Source organism: Podarcis melisellensis (assembly GCF_964234715.1).
Source record: "Podarcis melisellensis genome assembly, chromosome: 10".
NCBI lineage: Eukaryota > Metazoa > Chordata > Lepidosauria > Squamata > Lacertidae > Podarcis > Podarcis melisellensis.
In genome coordinates, this window is record NC_138542.1 from 45,889,602 (window position 1) to 45,912,358 (window position 22,757).

General features: G+C 41.5%; 1 protein-coding gene across 10 annotated transcripts in view; it reads right to left on the reverse strand.

Annotated features, from left to right (window-relative positions):
• TNRC6B (trinucleotide repeat containing adaptor 6B) overlaps positions 1–22,757 on the reverse strand; it is a 97,803-nt gene that overhangs the window by 33,514 nt on the left and 41,532 nt on the right. For 8 of the 10 annotated variants that reach the window (XM_081928162.1, XM_081928159.1, XM_081928161.1 and 5 more), the window contains 8 exons: positions 20,113–20,200; positions 13,221–13,242; positions 12,636–12,983; positions 8,141–10,459; positions 5,997–6,152; positions 3,170–3,348; positions 2,814–2,888; positions 1,245–1,290 (listed from right to left, as the gene is read on the reverse strand). In XM_081928162.1, the coding sequence (XP_081784288.1) occupies positions 1,245–1,290; positions 2,814–2,888; positions 3,170–3,348; positions 5,997–6,152; positions 8,141–10,459; positions 12,636–12,983; positions 13,221–13,242; positions 20,113–20,200 (3,233 nt within the window). The remainder of the gene's footprint in view (positions 1–1,244; positions 1,291–2,813; positions 2,889–3,169; positions 3,349–5,996; positions 6,153–8,140; positions 10,460–12,635; positions 12,984–13,220; positions 13,243–20,112; positions 20,201–22,757) is intronic. The other 2 variants (XM_081928158.1, XM_081928165.1) reach the window with 1 other exon arrangement.

Sequence of the window (22,757 nt, forward strand, 5' to 3'; positions counted from 1 at the left end):
TCAGGATTCAGCCTTCTTTTATTTCCCCCTATTGCTGCCTCTAGAAAGTGGTCTAGCACATAGCCTCACCTGACTTGAAATGAAAATGAGAAACAGAGCTGGATATCATCAGCATACTGCTGACACTTCAATCATGCTGGGAAACATCATTTTCTGAATACGTCCCCCAGAGGCTACAAATAGACATTAAAGCACATGAGGGGCAAGATGGAACTTTGCAGGACCCCACGCCTGCATGGGGCTAAGCATAAGTCCTCTATAACTACTTTTTAGAATGAGATCTGACAATTTAGGTAAGTTATCAGTCTGTTTCTCCTTCAAGTGGTTATAATTTTACAAAGCTCTGTCATGACAATCTTCTCTAAGACGGGGAAGCTTCATTTAGTTAAGCTGTTGACAGAAAAAAAAACAACATCCTAAAAGCATCACTAACTGGCAGTCCTGCTGATCTTGAGGCCTGCAAGTTTCCCCAGTACTGAGCAGGAGAGAAACATCAGCTGTGGTTTACTGACTGCCTTTCAGGCCACAGACCCTCTTCCCAAGACCCTGGAGGACCCTGAATACCGTCTGTGCTAGCTAGTATAGAGAAGGTAGATGGGAGAGGCCAGCAAACCCAACTGCACATCACTGCCTTACAGCCCAGCTGACTATGAGGCTTGTATTTGTTAAATGGGAAATATAAATTTATGTTGTTGTAATTTTGCTTGTTTACCTTGAGATAATTTTTTTTATTTGTATATGGGTCTCATTTATATACAAATTGTTTATATTGTTTTTCTGTTTATTTTCATTTGCTCCCTGCTCTGGGAATGAAAACATTCAATGAAGAGTAGGCTATAAATACTGTAAACACACACACACAAAAACTTCCCTTCATACTACCACTAAGCAAATCAGTTTTTCTTTCTCCACAGTAGGTCTTTGACATTTTCTCTAGAAGTCCATAAATCATTATGTACTATTCAACAGAATGAAACCCAGTTATCACAAACGGACTTTGTGCAAGGACGGTCTGTTTATTAATGCACTCAGTAACCAGACTTAGTCCCTTCCCATTATCCTAGCTCAAACTTTCATTCTTTCATTGTCATCAGCTACACACCAAATTATATAAAAGGTCCTTAAGCTGTTCTAAAATCATTTTGCAAAAGGCCACATACTGCTTTATTATACTGTTTTCAAAGCCAAGCACTTCAGCCTCATGAACCAAATCAGTTTTTCTTATTGCCATATTAAGTACACACCTACTGATAAGTCCATTTTACTGCCCGGAGTGTCTTCAGTTTGATTCTGGAAAAGAAAGAGAAAAAACACTAGAAAGTATTATGCTGTTCAATATAAAATCCAGTATTTGGGGGGGCATACATTTTATAAATTAAAGAGGTGAATTGGCAGGCTTAAAAATAGCATACTGAACTAACCTTGAGCATAAAGGTAAAGGTAAAGGTACCCCTGCCCGTACGGGCCAGTCTTGACAGACTCTGGGGTTGTGCGCCCATCTCACTTAAGAGGCCAGGGGCCAGCGCTCTCCGAAGACACTTCCGGGTCACGTGGCCAGCATGACATCGCTGCTCTGGCGAGCCAGAGCCGCACACGGAAACGCCGTTTACCTTCCCGCTGGTAAGCGGTCCCTATTTATCTACTTGCACCCGGAGGTGCTTTCGAACTGCTAGGTTGGCAGGCGCTGAGACCGAGCAGCGGGAGCGCACCCCGCCGCAGGGATTCGAACCACCGACCTTTCGATCGGCAAGTCCTAGGTGCTGAGGCTTTAACCCACAGCGCCACCTGCGTCCCCAGCATAGCCTTTTCTAATTGCTGGTGGTGATGTGTGACCTTGAGCATAGCCTTTTCTAATTGCTGGTGGTGATGTGTGTCCAAAAATACAGCCAGAAATGTATGAACCAATAGCACAGAGAAACAGAGAGAAAAATAGCTGGACAGCTGCTCTGGACACAAACCTCTCTATCCTGACATTTCTGTGGTCAAGGGATTATATTCTGAGAACAGCAGCCAGAATGTTACTTCATCCTCAAGATGCATCTAGTCTTAAAATGTGCTGCCAAGTAATCCTTGTGTTGGCAGTATGGGACAGGATGTTCCCGTAACTCTGGAAAGGTGCAACTATTTAACCCAGTGAGCTGGAGTTTGGATTGACATGGTATTTGCTACCAAACCCTGGGTGACTCTCAGGAGTAACATAAGCATTATCACAGCACTACAATAGCTTCCCTCCTAATTGGCTATTAAAAAAAATACGCCATATGCCAAGCAGTGTGTTCTCCAACTCCCCCCCCCCCCATAAAGTCCAGCACAGAAACTTGTCTGTGTTCTCCTCACTTACAGTAGCTTAGAATGTATACATAATACACTCTGTGTTTGATCTAAATTTATATTACACACGGCTTTCAACTGGATTGCACCTATAAAACACTATATATAAAAATAACCAAATAAATAATTGAGGACCTCGGGCCAAATTTAACTATCCGATTTCACTAGCAGAAGCCAGTGCAAAGGTTCCCACAAATCCTTTCTGGAGGGTTGGGCAATGTCCCGGAGAAGCCCATAGGTGGAGAAAAGATATTGCTCCATCAGTGCAAGCATTTCCGCTTGCCCAACAGAACTATCTCCTTAGTGTTGTATTGAATTCCACCCTGTATCTCATCCATAAGGCAAAAGCTTCCCAGCTTGGTCACCTGTAGACAATACTTATTCATGGAGGTGCCTAGGACAGATAGCTGTTTGTAGTCTGTTAAATACGGGTCAGTAAACAGTTTATATAAAACATAATTATGACATTTTAAAAGCCTTACTAGTAATCCCATATTTGACATCTGATCAGATAAAGAATTCATCCACGAATCACTGCTTCCTCCTTTTAGCGAACACTAAAGCAAAGAAACAATTTATCAGTTTATTTCACCATGCAGTGACTAAGAATGAAAGCTTAAAAAAGCAATTCCCTGTTTCAAGTATCAAATGTCATAAATAAACCCAGTAAGCTTTAGACATTCTGCTCAAGCCTTGGTTCTCTCTTCTTTAGTGAAAGGGCCTACCTTACAGTGGGGGCTGGTTAGGAAGGTTTATTAAAATACTAAGCAGATTTACCAAACACTGTTACTATTATTCCTTGGAAACTTAAGGTATACAGAATTAAGCATTTTCTCACCTTAATCTGTGGTTTCTTTCCTCCTTGTCCCCAGTTTGTTGAATTATGGGAGGAACTGCTTCCCTGAGAGCCTGCTGTGTTCCAGACTCCTCCTTCCTCCTCTTCTTCCCAGCTGGAATGCCTCGTTCCTGATACTGGCCCATCATTATCACCCCAACCATCTTGAGGTGGTTTGGAACCTTCGATGGGGAGGAAAACATTGTCAAAAGCTAATCACAATTATTAACTCGCTTGACTTTATTATACCACATGGCAAAATCAAGGGGTTACAGCAGAGAGCCTCAACCTTTATGGCCCTGGGGCACATTTGCAAGTTTAAGAAACTGCTGTCAACACAAAAAAATGCCTATGTTATAGAAGAAGAAATGACAATGGTCAGAACCTTACTCCCCAAATAGGAAGAACACCTACACACCACAAAACAAAACATGAACATACAGGCAATGCCCTCAAAAAAGGCAAAAAAAATCAGAAGATTGTGAGGGGCAGGCTGCCTTAGTGAGCCCATGGGAGCCACAATGGAGACAGCAAAGTTATTCCCCCCACTTCAGTATTTGCTGAGAAGTTAAGTCTCCTTGTATTCAATACGAGTTAGTTCAAAGATGTGTGCATAGGATAATAGCCTTAATGTTTTCTGATTTGGAATAAAGGAGACAAACAAAAAGACACCAAATATCACAAGACATAGGTCTGGGTGTTAATGAACAGAAATAGTTTTCAGTTTCATATTCTACAGCAGCAGTTATAAAAACTGTGGGTTTTTTTCAAGTAAAATATTCCTTTAGCTGCATTAATAAAGGAGAACCTCTTTTCTACAGAAATGTAACACTACATGAAAGGAGAATGGTCAGAAACTTGCAAGTAGCCACAAAAAACCCTAGAACAGGGGTGAACAACATGGTTCCCTCCAGATACTGCTTGGAAGTCCAACAATATCTGTACAGCACCATGTTGCATGCATCTGCACTAGAAAACTGCCCTTACTACTAGTGACTAGATATCAAGGTAATGGCTAATTTGCAGTCTAATTCTGCTTAATGTCATGCAAATATAGAGGTACGATACTGGCACTGTAACTTTTAAAAGCCCCCAATAGTATTACTGTATTAATAATTTCATCCACTAGAGATTTCTTTTATACTACACTTGTCTTAAAGCTTAAACTTTTGTGTTCCAATTAATGCACTAATGAGGATTCAAAATCCTGTAAGATGCCCTTCAATAGCAAACTTGAAATACAACACTAAGCTGATAAGTTCAGCTTCCTAGAGTTGGAAAAACTCACCTATATATATGCACAAAATAAAATTTGTAACTTCTGACCACCCAAGGGCATTACTTTTCAAGAAACCATAAAGGGGTAGCTGTCATGCTCCCCTCATTTCCTCACATTTAACAATATAGCCTTTAGACTTTGTTTTGGCGAGATCTGTATTTTGTTGAAAGAACAAAGTTTTGTGACAAAGTGCATTAGAATGATAGGTTTCAACTACCCCACCATGCTAGCAGAAGCTAGCACAAGGACTCTTGCTAGTGCAAAGGGCCTCCCCCCCCCCCAATTCTCCTCCCCTGGGCCTCCTTCAATTCCGCCTCTGGAGGGTTGGGTGAATCCCCAGAACACTGAGCATGGAGGGGAGATAGTTCCTTCAGGCAGGCAAAAATGATTGTGCTGATGGAACGATCTCCTTAGTGCTACGTTGAATTAGTGCCCAGTAATTCTAACATAGTAAATAATTTTATACCTGTACACTATAAATTAGTAGGAGTGCAGCCACCTATATTAATAACTACTGTATTGGCCCAAATATAAGCCGCACCCAAAATAAGCCGCACCTTTATAATGTGGGGGGAATACCCAAATATAAGCTGCTCCATTCCTCACTGCTCCTGATTGCATACTTGGGGGGGGGGGGGAGCCATGCTGCGTTCCTGGTGGCCCTTCCCCCTCCTTGCTCTCTCCCTTCCCAGCCTTGGGGGAGAGGAAGGGGACTATGCACAGGGTGCCCCATGCTCCTGGCTGCATACCATAAGGTTGCAAATATAAGCCACACTTTATCTTCTCATGGTTGGAATTTGGGGGAAAGTGAGGCTCATATTCAGACCAATACAGTAATCTGAAGTAGTTGCTTTGGTTTAGAGATATACCTGGATTACTGCCATTTTCCAATTCCTAACCACATAACCCTCCAACAGAATTATTATTGTGCTATTTTCAATAATCTGACCAGGCAGATAAAAGCATTAACATGGAGTAAGTATATTAGACTTTGTTATATCGGAATGGTAATTATCATCAAACACACGTAAGATTCACAGCAGAAGAATAGAGTGCCTACATCAGAGATGGGGAATCTGTGATCCTCCAGATACTGCTAGGCTCCCATCATCACTGACTGTTAGTCATCAGCTGGGGCTGATGGGAGTCTAACTGACATCTGGAGGGCCAGAGATTCCCACCCCTGCACTACACGCTTCTTGACCATTTAATGACGCAAACAGCCTAGTCCACTCTGATGAATACTGACATTTTACCTTGCCTCTGTTATCTACCTTACAAGGGACCAGGGAGCTTCAATTAGTGACTAAATTACCTTGTGTTAGGTCGACAAAGGGGGGGGTCCTCCATTGCTTCCTTGCCTACCATGCCATCTTTGCCCAAGATATAGTACTAATCCAATCAGGTGTGTAAAAATTTCCTCTATTACCATGCTAGAGCTGAAATAAACACCAGACATGGGCGCAGCACCATACCCTCATTCAGAAACCTATTTTTTTTATCTAAAAGTACATAAAATTGTTATAGAAATGGCAACTGGCAAGTACTCACTAGGTTTTATGGCATTTGGTGCAGTGGAGGGTCCATTTCCCCAACCTGTAGAAGCCCCTGTATCATCAGCTTCACCCCATCCAGGGCTGGTTTCATTTGGTTCACCCCAAGCAGCTGTACCATTATCTGGAGCAGGAGGTGTGCTTTTGTTCCAGACTTCATATAGAAAGAGTTTTCATTATGCACTTTTAATGAATTGAAGTTGCTTTCTGACATTTAGCACAGCATCAACTGAGAAAAATCTACATATTTCTATACTGCTGACCCCATTCTATCATACTTTAGTGTTTGTTCTGACTCTTACACCACATGATTCTTAGTGTAAAAGAAAAACACACAAACAGTGTGATAATGTAATATTATTGTACTAAAATGAAAGTCTGATCCTATCCGCAAAACAAGCTCTGTCAATAATTAGATGTTCTATATGCTAAGGCAAAGACTTTAAGCAAATGTTTTTAAAATATACCTGAATGAGGTCAGAAAAATGGTAATATGAAAGGAAAATCATGTTACATTGAAATGTAACAAACTGTATATGCAGACACCTGCAGTTTTCTAGAAAAACCAAGGGTCTGCAATAGTTGAAAGTAAGAGAAACTGGGTGAGGGGAGGTGACTGGCAAGGAAGGATAAGCACTCCCTTTTTTCGATGCACATCACCCTTCCCAACACAGAAGGGGGCCTGGGTGCTTTGCTGCACCTAACTGCAGTTGAACATTCAACAAAAAAAATGGCTTTTTACATAATGCGGCTGAATTACATTGTCACTTCTAGGGAAAGCAAAGTAATTCAAGAAAAATTGGATAATTTGAATCATTAACTAATCCAATTAGTTACTTTAAAACAGAGGTAGGGAATATGTTTGCCCTGGCAGGCCAAATCTTGATCTCCCCCAATTCCAACTTTGACAGATAAGCAAGACCATCCACCGGTAAATCATCTGATGTCATAACCAGGCGATCGTTGAATGTTTTGGAAGTGCTATGTGAAGAGTTTTGCAATTTCTGTGTTCAGTGCTTCCCAAGCACTTTGCAACAGCCCCCTCTGACAAAGTCCCATAATTATCTGCCCCACTGGTGGGGTAGTTGGGTATGGCTTGGATAAAACATCCTGGTAGGCCAAATGGAGAGATAGGGCAAGTCAAATTTGGCATGCGGGCCAAAGATACCCTACCCCTACTGTAAATTAACTGCAGGCCCAATGCTGCCTGTAGATGAAGCTATATATTTCTACTGAAGAAACAAGGATGCAAACTGACTCACAAAAACCACCATTACTGGTAATGATGCATCTTGAGAGACAAGTCCCCTTACCCACAATCCAAAGATAATAGTGTACAGCAACAGACTGCATATACCAGTCAGCTTTGAAAGCACCAATCACCAGCTGGATAAGAGAGCTGAATTCAATACCCACAGACCCTTCACCACCATTCCCCAAGACAGTGATCAGGATGAGGCCCCAATTCAGCACTAAAATAGTACATGTGGTCCTGGAGGTTAAACAATGGGATCCAGCTATGGGAATCATGCACAAAGTTCCTGGTTCAGCAGGAAATACACATATACAGGTTGAGTCTTTTAAAAGAGGCCCCATGGAACTTGTGTACTCTGTATCCACAGGTCCTCTTTTTAAGGACTCACCCTGTGGAAGCCTTCTACTGTTCACAGATCCCCTTGATAGTAACAAGTGGGTGTCTTAATTCAAAATTTTAGTGACAGTAAGCTGGTAGCTTGCAAAAACACCCTTTTAGGGCATAGCTTCAGCAGGTGTATTTGCACATATACACATACATTCAGCTTAAGTAATAGGATCAAGACTGCACATGGATGGGATCCTTGTGGTGCCATACAGATGAAGTTTCAAGCACCACTGGCTGCAGATTGTTCTGTGTTAACACTATTCCCCCTTTCACAAGTTAAACACATTGGGGCTCCCCTCTCCCAGTTCCTGACACAGCAAACAGCCTTACTTGTGAACAGTGAACATTTCACATGAAGCCACCTCTTTGATATATGAAGTTGTGTCTCCAAAATTTCAAATGACACAGACCTAGCTACAGAATGCAGGTACCCTCTCACCATATTTAGATCTGCATTTACTAGTTTGCATTACAATGAAGAAGGCAAATAAAAGGAATACCTGAGGGTGCTACTTTGCTGGGCCTTGGAGTTGGCAGATTCTGTTCTCGTGAAGCTTGTCCACCTTGTGAGTTCTTGTCCCACAGGTTCACATTCTTGTAGTTGTAACTGCTGGGATCTCCCCACGCTGAGGTGCCATCATCAATATCCATTTTTCGACTAATTGATTGGGGGGATGGTTCTTCCCAGCCACTGGGTTCCTCATCCTTTGAGGCAGTTGGCTGTGGCCCACTATTCCAGTTAGGATTGGGTGACCTCCCATTTCCTGGAGGCTGTGGTGGTGGTGGGCCCCAGGAGCCAGGTGCTTCTGACTGCGGATGGTGTTGCTGTTGCTGATTATTCCAGGAATTGGCTTGTCTACCAGAATCATTCCATGCTGGAGTTCTTTTATTATTATCCCACCCTCCTTTTGAGTTTGTATTTGCACCATTACCCCAAGTCCCAATCTCATTTTGACCAGCTTCACCCCAGCCTGACATGGACTTGTTTCCTGAACTTTCCCAGTTACTATTTTTTGTTTGGTCAACTTCCTCTCCCCAGCCATTCTTTCCAGAAGACCACCCTTGATTAGGTGGTCGTCCATTCCACCCTGGGTCTTTGTTGGAATTCTCATTCCAAGATGTTGTCACCTTTTCTTCTTGTCTTCCTCCTCCCCAATTAGAACAATTGTTCTTGAAATCATTCCATCCTCCAGTGTTTTTGGGCTCTTTCCACTCTGTCGGAGTAGAGAGTTCACCCCATCCAGACTTGATTTGATTGCTTTGGCTGGGTGCATCTCCCCAGCCCCCTGAGCTCTTTGTCTGAATGGCAGAACTCTCCCACCCCTCAGTTCCTTTATCAGTCTTTCCCTCTGCCCTTGGCATCTCTTCTATGTCCCAAACAGTATCTTGCTTGATTTGAGTTTGACCCCAGCCAGTATTTGAAAGCACTCGGGGATCCAAATCAGTCCTGCTCAACAAAGTTTGCAAGACTGCTTGGCAATCAGGATGTGTAGGCCTATATGATCGACGTCCAGAATTGTGACTGTCACTACTTCCTGCTTTATGGTTGCTTCCAGTGCTTTGACCTCCAACCTCACTTCCTGTAGAGCTGGAAGATCTACCCCAACAGGGAGCCTGGGAATTGCCTTGGTTTTCAGGAAGGGGGTGGCCCTTTTGATTGTCCCATGCTCCAGTGCTAGAATTTGGTTGGTTTGGACCACTCCATTCTCCAATCTTCAATTCATCAGACCCAGACGGCTGTTTCCATTCTCCCTGAGACACCCCTGATGTCATTTTGTTCCCTTCACTCCATTTGTTTTCACTAGAGTGTTGAGGGCCAATGGTCCAAGACCCATCACCCGTAGACCTGTTACTGTTATCCCAAGAATCATTTCGTGACCCATTCGATTTTTGAACAGAAGCTCCCTTCCACGAGTCCTCCCTATCCTTTCCATTGTTCCCATGATTTCCAGAATTGCTTTGACCAGAGACACTGTCCATTCCAGAAGGCCCCCTAACTGTACCCCAAGACCCAACACTCCCAGTCTTTCTCTCTCCAGTGCTTTGTGAAGGGGCATCAGTGTTCCTGGAGGGGTTCCCAAAGCCCATTTCAAAGGACATTCCCTTATTCTCCATTGGGTTTGGTGAACTTAAGTTCAAGGAGTTAGTGTTTCCATTTTTTGGTCCATCAGTGTTGTGAATTTGAGCCTGTTCTCTGCCAGAGACAAAGTTAACACCCGCATTTTCCATCTTTGACTGCTGTTCCCTAGATGTCTGACCTGCTGTACTAATCTGTGCATTGGAGCCACCATTATCAGATTCTGAAGTCCCTTTCCTTGAATTGCCCTCCTGAATTAGCGCTGGCCAAGCAGATGGGTTGCTATTTGGGTTGAAATTGCTGAAGCCAGAACTGGGGCCAATTCTGTCCTGCCCACTCAAGTTCCTCCAGCTTGCTAGACCACTATTACTCTCTGCTGCAGGATTGGAAGATTGAACAGATTTAGCTTTAGGGTCAGATTTCCAGGCCCCAAGATTACATTCGTTACCAGAGCTTCCAGACTGGCACTGGTTTTTTCCTTTTCCTTTGTTACTAGTGGTGCTTCCTGGCAGAGTGCTCTTCTCCAAGCCAGGGTTCGAGGCACTGTTGTTGTCTGTGGTGTTCTCGGAAGAAGACTCAGTATCTTTGCTGGCAATACAAGGCCACTCTTCCATGTCAGACCTGTCTACAATCACCGCGTCCCAGACGTGAGTTGGGTTGGCATTGGTGCTGTTGGAGGAGGCTCCAGGACCCCAAGTGGAATTTGCATAATTTGAAGAAGCACCACCTCCAGTTGTTGAATCTAAAAGAATGAAACTTATTCACAATTATACATAAACACATGGAGAACGATAAACAGCACATACCAGTTATTTGCATTATTCTGAATTTTAAAGTATTTACAAGCCATCATTTATGACATTCACAATCACAAAATCTATGGTGCCCACTAACTGAGATGACTTTTTAAAAGAATTCAACAAATTCATAGCCTAAATGGCACCTGGATGTTCAGAGGCAGTATGGCTTTGAATTCCAATCAATAGGGACAGACAATGGGAAGGCTTCAGTTTTCAGGCCTGCTTATAGGTTTTCCAGAGGCATGGAGCTAGTCCAATGCTGAACTAGGTAGACCTTGGCTTGATCAAGAAGGGCTACATTAATGTTCTTAACAATGTCACATTTAATTTTGTATGCATTATGTGCCATACTCAGTAAGGAAGAGTACCATATCAGGCCAAATAAAATACCTCCTAGTCCTGCAAATTGATAACTGGGCCATCATCAATTGTACCAATTAACTTTCAAGGTTAGCTTGTGAGAGAGGTGCAAATTAGATGAAAAAACAAAATAACAGTACTTGTTTAGACTTCTCCAAAGATAGCATCTTTTGCAGATAAAAATAATAATCCTTAAAACATTTACATTCAGTTACCCTTTAAACACACTGAGGATCTGTTCACTTGGTACCTTCTGGGGAGAAATTTTAGCCCATCTCAAGTCTTTAGCATGCAAGCCTCTCTCCAAGGTAAAAGGGCAATGAAAAATCAGGTTTAGCATAGATATCTGAAAGCAGTATAATAACTGCCTTCTAGAACCAATATCTATCTCATCCAGCTTTCTGTGTCTGAAGAATTAGCTAGTTATCTTTGGGAAGCAAAGGGCAAACATGCTGCTCTTTCCTTGTTTATTCCTAGTATCCAATATTTAATGTGGAAGAGTGCATCTTATTATTTTAAAAGTCATGTGCATTTCTGAAAAAACTGCTTCTGCTTCTACTTGGGGGCCGTTTGTGATTTATATGACTAAACAACATAATGGTTGACACAGTCCCACTACATTTATTTGGCAACATTCATGAATATTTGGTATGCTTGGTAAAAATACGGAAGATATATTTATGTAATTCATTCTTTTAGACTTTCTATTATTTTCTTATCTTGTAATTTTATTCTTCCTGTTTTTATGACTGTTTTTAAGTACAGATAGGATGAACCTTCAGAATCAGCAGCTTGCTGCAGTTTGCACTTTGGAACTTTCTTCTTTATTAATAGTGCCACTTACTTTTAAGGAAAGGGCTAGTGCTGTGATGTTTTTATTGTATGTGATCTTTAATGTGTATATATTTTAATTCTACTAATGCTTTTAAAACAAAATATTATAAAAAGATATTTAAGGCAGACTGTGAACATGTTTTTCTTTTTGCTATCATGGCCACCACCTGTTGAGACCTGAACGCCATGAACCTAGCATCTTGTAGTTGTGAATTCCATGCTAATTAATTGCATGTGCTATTTTGAAGTACCTCCTTTTGTCAGACCTAAATGTTCTGGTAACCAATTTTAATCAGGAGAAGCAAACTTCCATTATAATTAAAGAAAAATTACTTTATACATATTTGTCATCGTTCATCGTTTTGTAAAAAAATGTAACACTCGCCTTCATTAGACTCCAAATTCATTAGACTATCCATATATAAGGAAGGTGCCCAGAGTTTAAGGATTTTAATTTCCCTTTTTCTATTCCTACAACATCACTTTTTAAGATGGGCTACCTCCCTATCTACCCAATCAAAAATTGTCTTAAAACAATTCAGGAGGATGTTGTTGTTATTGGCACCCGGCTGTCTCAACAGACAATGGAGTGTGCCTCTGGGGGTTATCAGCACTGAAGTGACCTCCCCAGGGCGCAAGCCTGGGCAGTGTGTATGGAGGTCCTGGGCTGCCCAGTCAACAATAACCCCCACCCTCAGCCTTGCTGATGTGGTCTAAAGGAAAGCAGAGCAATACATTTGGCACCAGCTTGGCTGCAGGAGTTGCCAGGAGGCTTACCATCCAACAGTCTTAGGAACTCCACTCTGGATTTGTGTAGGGTTTACTCCTTAGCCTTTTCTTGAAGATATTTGGCAAGAAAATAGAGGGTTAGGATCACATAATGTCGAACTCAAACCCAAAGGGAAATAACAAAAGCTTTCCTACCTGTTGCAGTCCCACTGTCACATGGCAGCAGCACTCCTGTTGTTACTAGTTGTGCGTTGTTTGGATTTACTCCAGGTGCTGGAGAAGGAGGTGGCCCTACTCCACTCCCAAGGAGCATACAAGATGGCGGAGGGGGCTGCCCACGTTTCAGTAACACTTTGTGGTCCTGCTGGCAACGGAATCGCGGCGGCACCTCCCGAGGCATGTAGCGGGCGGCGCTTGGCGGTTGACCGTTCGGCACTGCCACCCTTTTGGCATTGTTGCCACCATTGACTGGTGGCGATGGAGAGCTGCCAATTGGGCTGGCGGTCACTGGTTGGCTTAAACTTGGTTTCGTCGCTTCGGGCACTACAACAAAATATGTAAATAGGTGTTCTGAATTGTTTTGCAAGCTGAACAATATGAAAGGCTATATTTAAAATTATTTATGAAAAAACATTTTTAGTATTAAAATATATTTCATGCCCTGATCCTATGAAGCTAATAAGGGGAGAAGAACTTTGTTTTAAGAAAGAAGTGGAAAATGATCTGCTCAAAGACCAAAAAAACTTATTGTAAATTTTAGAAAAATTAAAAGTCTTTTACCTTTGGTTTTTTGATCTGTGACCTGTAAGTGAAATGAGAAGAATAAATAAAAATAGACTTATTAACATTAACTAAGTTACGCCTGTGTTAAAGGTAAACTTGTGTTACATTTAGGCATATTTGTATATGCCTAAACGTAACCTGTTTAGGCATATACAAATATTAAAATGGTCAAACAACTTGTTTTCCCCCCAGTATTTATACGTTTTGTTTAGCAAAAGATTCTTCCTCCTTTTCAAATATCTAGGCATTTCTTTCATTTTGCAAGTAAGCAGGTAAAAGAAAACTGATACTAATGTATGTACTAGAACCCAGATAACAGGAATATTTGACGCAAGATAGGCAAGAAAATTTACTTTGTCTAACAACTGAAGTGTTTGCTCAACAGGACTGTAAGAAATGGCTAAGGGTAAAAGTAAAGGACCCCTGGATGGTTAAGTCCAGTCAAAGGCAGCTATGGAGTGCAGCGCTCATCTCACTTCAGGAAGCAGGTGTTTGTCCACAGACAGCTTTCTGGGTCATGTGGCCATCATTACTAAACCGTTTCTGGCGCAATGGAACACAGTGCCAGGGCACACGGAAACGCCATTTACCTCCTTCCACAGCAGTACCTATTTATCTACTTGCACTGGTGTGCTTTTGAACTGCTAGGTTGGAGGAAGCTGGGACAATGCTCACCCCAACACACGGATTCGAAGAGCCGACTTCCCGATTGGCAAGTCCAAGAGACTCAGTGGTTTAGATCACAGCACCACCCACCTCCCCATTCTAAGAAACAGAGCATCTTAAAGCACAAGCCTATTTTCTTCCCAGTAATAGATTATTTGAAGAACCACTGCTTTAACAAATTTCAAGTAAGTAAACATGAGCAAGGATACAGATTCTTATACAAGGCAACATAACACCTGAAGGGGCTACCTCAATGCAGCATATACGCCACGGCTTTCCAACACTGAATGGTCACAAGTGAAAAAACATTGGAATTCTAGCACTATTAGATTTCCAACAACTCAACAAATGTTGCAGGGACAAACTGTGCTGAAAGTCTGACTAGGGTAAACACAATGCCACTAAAAGCTTTTCAGTAAGTCAAACCAATGTGAATAAAATGCTTAGAAAACAAGACTCTGAATACAATTATTCAAGATTTCTACGACTAGGAAGTTTCCTTAAACTCTGTGTTATTATAAACTTCGAAGCTTTTGGTAAAGAACACTTTACACAACAATGGGGAAAAAATAAATAGTTGAGTTTTAACTATCTTTTCTTAAAATAATTGTGGTTGGTGCAGTGTTGCAGTATAGTACAATGTGAGTTTATTGTTTGCACCAACCTAGCCAAATCTCTCTTGTAAAATAAACACACATGCAAACAATGGCGGAGCTTCATGCTCTGGCATTGGGGGTGGAGAGCAGGTGGGGGAGTGGTTGGTGCACGTCCCGGGAGGCATGATGTGCCGCCTGCAGCGGCGTGGTGCCCAGCGCGTGCGTGCGTTTGGGGGGGGAGCCGCAATGGCACCCCACCAGGATCAGGCTGCCTGGGGCAGTGCGTTCCCCCCGCACCCCTCTTCCTCCGCCAGTGCATGCAAAACACCTCTTTCCCCATGTCCATCATGACAACTGAGAAAAACACAGTATAATTCACCTTATTATTTGATACAGGACTGCCCACAAACAACTCTGCCTGATTTACGTTAGTAATGGGGCTTAAAAGAATTAGCAAAAGATTACGGCTATAGGACCCCGTTTTTTAACGAGTGCTTCCTGTTTCTTTACCATTCAAGAAGCAGGCCCTAAAAGGCTGCAAGCAGACATGAGCTCCAAATCCAGAAATAAAAACCCTTTGAGAGGCCAATTTGAGCACAAGTATTGAAGAGAACACACAGGTTCTAGTCATCGCTCCTCAAATAGCTCAAGACGAAGGCTCCTCCCCTCTGGTGGGTTATGCAGGATGCTTTAAGATGCTTCCTGGAGGAGGAACCATCCTGTTCTCCCCAGACTGGCCCTGTCTCACAAGTGAACGATCGTGGTTCTCCAGAGCTCACATAGTGCTCAGTTTTGGCAGATGTATAAATTTGTATTTTACTTTTGCTTTTATTTTATTTATTTTTACTGGAAACCCATTTACACCTTTGTGCTGCCCCAACTCCAACCCACCAACTGTGTTTGCTTAACAGGAAAGTGGGGGTGGGGGTGGGTAGGCCTCAGTCAAGACAGGGCATAAGGGGCCAAGCAGTCAAAAGAAAAGCTCAGAGAGCGGTGGGAAGAAATTGTGCAGCAGTAACTGGTGTGTGCCTGCCCTAGACGCTGGCACGGTGTTGTTGTTGTTTTAATTTAACAGAGTCACAGGAGAGTGGTTGGGGCAGAGTGTGCCAATCCGTCTGAGAAGCCAACACATTTTCCTCTCCAATACTGGGAGAAATTGTTCAAAAGAGGATGCAGGCAAGCAGCACCCTCCCTGCACTTTCCTACCCAAGGCAGGAAGGACTGCAAGCTCACATTACAATGGCTGTAAGGGCATCTACTCACTCACTCAGGAGGACTTCAGAACAGAGGGAGACCCCAGACAGGAGTAGGCGCTGCTAACCCTGATCCTGTGGCCATGTTCTTACCAGGGGAGTATGATTTGTCCAGATTCTTAACCTGGGTTGGTGGCATAGTGGCTCAGGAAGCACAAGGGGCAAGCCCCCCCCCCACTACTGAGTTAAGACTCTCACTACTGTCCTGTCCGTCCCCCTTTCAATCCCATGGGTTTTTGGTTTAAAAGGGGGGGGACTAAGGGGGGGACATGACTGTCATTTATAAAATTATTAACTTGACAGTGAAAAATGGAAAGAATGTCATCTTTCTTATAACACTAATTTTGGGAGGTCACTTACCACTGACTGGGAATAGATTATGGGCAGACAATAAGAAGGGCTTTACACAAAGTACAGGTTACATGGAATTCACTGTCATAATACGTAGAGATGGCCAGTGGCTTAGATGTCTTTATGCATTTGTCTAATCCCTTTCTAGAGGAAAATTATAATGGAAGCTATCAGTCACTATAGTTAAATAGCATCTCCAAGCTCAGAGGCAGCATGACGCTGAAAATCAGTTGGGGGAGGTGAAGGAGGGAAGCCTGTATTTAAGTTGATCAAATGGTGTAGTGTGTACTGTTAAGGAATACTATTATAGAATACTGTTAAGGACTGTTGAGGAAAGGTGGTGAGAAGGGGTGTTTTGCAGCTGTTTGATTATTATTTAAAAATAAAGATAAGCAAAGATATTGTGGGAAAAGCTTTTATTCCATCGCCCCAGTAGCTGCGCAAACTCGGTTGGTGAAGAAGATCCAACATAAAGAATCAAGATGCCATTTCCCAAGGCTGACAACAGAATCAGTACCTGTATCCTCTGTGTTGTATTTTCATAGAATTGGGAGTAGGGCTGGGGGGAATGATCCAGTACCACCAAGACACTCAGGAAAGTGACTCACTAAGTTACTGAAAAGTTTCTATTACTTCTATGACTTAAGGTGCCTTTGACAGCTGCCATAATGGAAGCTCTGATTCCGATCTGTTATCTCTGAAGACTTAAGGTACCCACGCGATAAATACGCAATAATGGTTTGAAGCTTCTATAGCCCATTTTCAACACTGCATACATGGAGTACTGTACCTATGGACCAGCAAGCTAACATCTGTAAAGAGCCACAGTATAAAGCACTGATGTAGAAGGCCAGTGAGCAGCAAAAAAGGTGGTTTGTTATTACACTATTAATGGGAACACCTTGCCCCGCCTGTGCCTCCAGGTGACAGTGCTTAGAAATCACCTCCTGTCTCTGCAGTCATCTCAAAGAGAATGGGTTGGTGCTAAATCGATGTTCTGTCTCTCCTGGCTCATCAAGAAGATCTAGATCAAAAAGATGGGTGGTTTTTCAGGCAGTATTGAATATTCCTGCCTACGTCAAACTTCACATTTAATAGGTCTGAGGAATTAAGAGCTAGTTTTGTGTACAGTAAACCAGAAAGAGCAACATAAAAAGATGTAAAAATGCCATCAATTTTTACTTTAAAGGTCTTTGCTCATTAGAATTTAAGAGGCCCTGCTCAAATATACATCATTAGCCACAACAAATCTTTATGAGTGCTTTTCTAAGGCTGAAGATTCTATTGTTCTGACATATCAGGTCCTGGGGAAGTAGACCAAGAGGAGAAAAAGCCTCAACAATTTTTAGATGCTGCTGCTTGAAGAGATACATCATCTAAGGCCCATTTTTTGTGTGCCCCCTCCAGAAGAGGTCTGGAGGGTAGCAACACAAGAATGGGTCTTTTCTAGGGTGGCTTCCCATTTGTGGAATATGCTCCCCAAGGAAACTCACCTGGCACCTTCATTACAAATCTTTAGGTGGAAATGTTTCTCTAAAACCAGCGCTCTGGCTGATTAAACATTATATGGCCTTTTAATTGTGTCTTTGGAATTACTGGTTTGTTTGGTTTTTATGTATTTTGTGTTCTAATTTTGCATTTTTATGTTATGAAGCACCCTGTGATCTTCAGATGAAGAACCATATACTATACAAATTTAAACAGTAATAGTAATAAATACAGCATGGGAGAGTGACTAGAGTGTTCAAATCCCCACTCATCCATGAAGTTGACTAAATTATGTTGTGCCAGCCTAACTTACCTCACTGGGTTAATGTAAGGATAAAATTAAGGCGGGGGGGGTGCAGAGTGTGTATGCAGCCTTGAGCTTCTTGGAAGAAAGTGCCCTAGAATCTTTCAGAAACTGCTTATGCAAAGTTAACTTCCATCACGCTAACCTTTTATAGTTATTTGAGACTGTTAACTAGTATATAGATAGAGGTGATCCAGCTGACATTATGAACTTTGACTTTCAAAAGGCTTTTGACAAAGTACTTCACAAATACTTTCAGGTACGTTTAGCAATCATGAACAAGAAGCAAGGTCCTCTTTATGGATCAGTAACTGACAAGAAACATGAAGCAGAAAGATGGAAATGTGGAAAATCGAGTCCTCCAAGAATAAGTAGTGAGACATGTGTTATTTAACTTGATCATAGTCTACAGCTAGGGACAAGCAGTGATGTAATCATTTTTACTGGTGATACTAAATTGTTGAAGGTGATTAAAACAAAAAGGATTGTGAAGATCTCCAAAAGTTATCGCCAAACTGGGTGAACGGGCAGTAAAATGGCAAATACATTTCAATGTAAGCAAGTGTAAAATTTCACATGTTTGTTCATGCAGTGTTGGTGACTGATCAGAAACAAGACCTATGGTCATAATGAAGAATTTGATGAAGCAGCTAACTGTGTGCGTGCCAGCTGTGAAAGTGGTTAATTCTATGCTAGGAATCATCAGAAAAGTGGTTGAAAACTATAGTGTCAATATCATAATACCATTATCCAAATCTATAGTGTGATGCATTTGGAATACAGTGGTACCTCGGGTTATGAACTTAATTCGTTCTGGAGATCTGTTCTTAACTCGAAACCGTTCTTAACCTGAGGCGTGCTTTTGCTAATGGGGCCTCCTGCTGCTGCCGGCGCGCAATGTCTGTTCTCATCCTGGGGCAAAGTTCTCAACCCAAGGTACTACTTCCGGGTTAGCAGAGTTTGTAACCCAAAGTGTTTGAAACCCAAAGCATTTGTAACACGAGGTACCACTGTACTGTGTACCATTCTGGGTCATTTTACCTCAAAAAGTGTATTATAGAGTTGGAAAGGGTTCAGGAAAGGGCACCTCTACTATAAAGAAAGGTTACAACATTTTGGATTTTTTTGTTTAAAGGTATATAAAGTTATACATGGTGCAGAGAAAGTATAGAAAAGCTCTCTCTCTCTCTCTCTCTCTCTCTCTCTCTCTCATAACACTAGAACTCGTGAACATCCATTGGAGTCAAATGCTGGAAGACTTGGAACAAAAATAAGACAGCACTTGTTCACAAGTGCATAGTTAAGCCATGGAATCTGCTCCCATAGAAGGCAGTGATGATCACCAACTTGGATGGCTTTAAAAAGAGGATTAGATAAATTCCTGGAGGACACAGCTATAAAAAGCTACTAGCCAAGATGACTATTATGTTCTGTCTCCATCGCTGGTGGCAGCAAACCTCTGACTACCAGTTTTGGGAAGCATAAGGGGGGAGAATGCCATTGGACTCACAGGCATTGAGTTGGCCACTGTGAGAACAGGATGCTGGTCTATATGGACCACTAGTCTGATCCAGAAGGCTCTTCCTATGTTCTTAAATGTGGGGTACAAGTGTAAAAATTAAAATAACCCCCCCCCAACATGGGCTGTAGACAAAACGCTGTTTCTGCATGTGCTTTAATGAAGGCAATGTATGAGTCAATAATCCCAGGACCTCAGCCACAGGAGTTTGGGAACCACTCCAAGCAGTTTCAATTCATGTGCTCAAGTAATAAAGCTAAGAGAAGCACAAAGGGTCTCGCACTTACCAATGTAAAATACATCTTGGGAACACTTCTCGGATCCATAAATAGATTTATTTAAAGCAATCTTATAATTTGCTACTCACCTGCATGTCTGAGAAAGCAGCAATTGTTGCCAGACAAGCACCCAAGTTATAAACGACACTGAGGAAACCAGCTGCTTTTACAGCTCGATCAACACTGATCTATGTTTAATATGGCATGGCTGAGATGATTGCATGCAAACCTCAAAATAAATCCTCTTCTAGCTTTAAAGGAAAAGGATTCTAACTAGAAAATACAGAAGATGAGCTGAGATGTACATGCAGCATTGCTGGGATGTGTGAGTGAGAATATAGTAGTTGCAGTAATCATAGGTGCCTGATGCTCACTGGTCAACTATTATAAATGGATGACCTTACAAAGTATGATCAAACAAATACCTGGCTTACCTTCTGAGTAGATTCCTTCTTTTTCTTATCCTCTTTCTTTCTTCTCTTGTCTTCCATTAACTGTTCTTCCTTTTCTTGCTCCTTCTCTCTGTTAAAAGTTTAAAATTAAAAAGTTATTCCTAAATATATGCTTTATACAAAAAAAAGCCAAATCCTCTGCAATAGAAAAGAGATGCTGGCTAACTATACTGTGTAAAACACCATATAATACCTAACTTGAAGAGTCAGCCCTCCAATATAAATCAACCAGAAGCCTGTCACTGGAGGGTACGGAGGGTAGCAAAAAGAGAAAGGCTCTGCATTTGTGGGAAATTCTCCCCAGGGAAACACACCTCACACCAACAATGTCTGCTTTCCTGTTTGCTCAGGCTTTCAGTCTTTGAGCATAGTGTAGTATGATTTATATCCATGATATTCTTCTTTCAGTGGGATGGGGTAGGATATGTCATTTTTATTCTTGTTAAATAAAAACCTTTATAAATTTTTGTTCTATTGTATTTTATTCTATATATTTGGTTTTAAATTACTGAGAAAGCTATTTAGCATTTTATATATTTGTAAGTTGCTTACAGACATTTTGTAGACTGCATTAAATGAATGCAATAAAAAATCCTGATCATCAATTGCAGGCTGTCCGCTTTGGGTCTAAAGTCAACATATGATCCAATTTTTGAGTTAGATTCCCACACAAATTATTTAATATACCAGCATAAATCCAAAAAACTGCAAGCAAACTGGAAGGAGAATTTGCAGAGCTTCTGATTTCCTTTAAGCTTACACCTCACCATTACTGATAGTCAAAATACAAACTGATCTTTAAACTTAACAGTTGGTTTGCCTCTTTGCTCAGGCAAAAATTCAAAGGAAAATTCCATATGCATGGTCCTCCACCATGTACACACATACCATCCTTTGGCTGTTAATGCTCTCATAGTAATAATGATCCAAGATCATTCCCAGAAACTGGTACTGAGAAGCTACTATTCTACCTCATGACCTTGATATGCAGAATGTCACATGCCCATCATGTCCCCCACACTGCTCAATGGAAAGTGGAAAGCCACATGTTTTTCTTTGGCCTAATGGCCACAGGGCACACAAATGGCTTGCAATATACATGCATGCAAAGTCATCAGTCTTCTCACCTTCTGTTTTTTCTAACTGTTTTTCTGCATACCCAGATTGTTTTATGGGCATGCAGAAACTACCCACTTCTCTCTGAAAAGGCCTATTTCATTGCCATACTGGTCAGCACTGGGCCATTCACTTCACTATCAGATGACTCATTTGCACAGGCAAACAGACTACCGATGCTGCAGGTACTTAGTGATGAATATAACTGTGTGAACCAACCCCTAAAAGGGAGCTAAAAGATCCTTGTGCATTTCTACTCCATTCTCCCTCCTGCGTTTACTGTGCAAAAACTGAATAACCTCATTTCACTTTTAACCAACAGTAGCTACATAACCAAATTTCCAGATACACTGGTACAACTGAGGCATTAAACCTAAATAAACAAATAAAACAAATATTCAACTAGCAACATGTGAAAGAAGAACTGCCTCCAATAAGACAATAAACTGTGGAATAAACTGTTTATTGCTTAATTCCCATGATTAATTCCTATAATACAAGTCATTATGTGCATTTTGCTACGATCAACCTTTAGATGAGCAAGGAAGAAGTCTGAAGTCTGAATGTAAGGTTTATGAGCTGAACCCATGGTGACAATTTCTCATGTTACATAAGCACAAAGTAATGTTATGCCATTTCATAGTGCAATATGGTAAAGACCAAATATGTAGAGATTTGAGAGAAACTATAATGGATTGAAAAATAACCTCCACAAAACAATGTTTCAGCATTAACAACAAAAACAAAAACAAAATTGTATACTGTAATGGTTTAAAGATAAGATTTTATATAAAAAGCCAATTACTAAGCCTTTTTAAAAGGCAACCACTATAAGTCCTCCAGAGCCAAGAAACTACTTAACTTGCTTCTCTCTTGTCAGTCACTTCTCCACGTAGTCTTCACTTATCTCACCTAATGTTGAAGAACACCAACATTATGGAGGGCCAGGATTTATAACTTTAGTGTATTGCACAGGGTTTTTCCTTGGAATTCCTCAACGTCTAAAAAGCTCCCTAACTGCCCCTTTGGGATCTATGTATTACAGCAGGGGCCCTAAAATATAATGGCAAACAAATACTTTTAAAATAGGTCATCTCCCTTTATACTTCCCCAGTTCTTTGTGTTGTAGGGTAAAGAGAGATAGACATGAAATGAACACTACTCTGCGGCTAAAAATTCCCTAAGGTTCTGAGAGTTCTGAGATTTGAGAAGCAATCTGAGATGTAACAGAGAGTGTACAAAGGGAAAATTAAGATCCTTCAGAGCTATGTTTAAATCAGGACTGCCAACTAATTTAAAACAATCACTCTAAGAGGCAGAGATTTGTTCACCAACAAGCAATGCTTGTTGTTTCTTGGCAGAAATCCGAAGTAGCATCACAGCAAGGAGTCTGCCTTCTTTATATAGTGTATCTAGAACAACTGATATGGCACTCTTAGTAAAACACAATGCATTTAAAAGCAGTTAACTAATGCAACAATGCTGTCTTGTTTACTCAAATGGCTTGAACA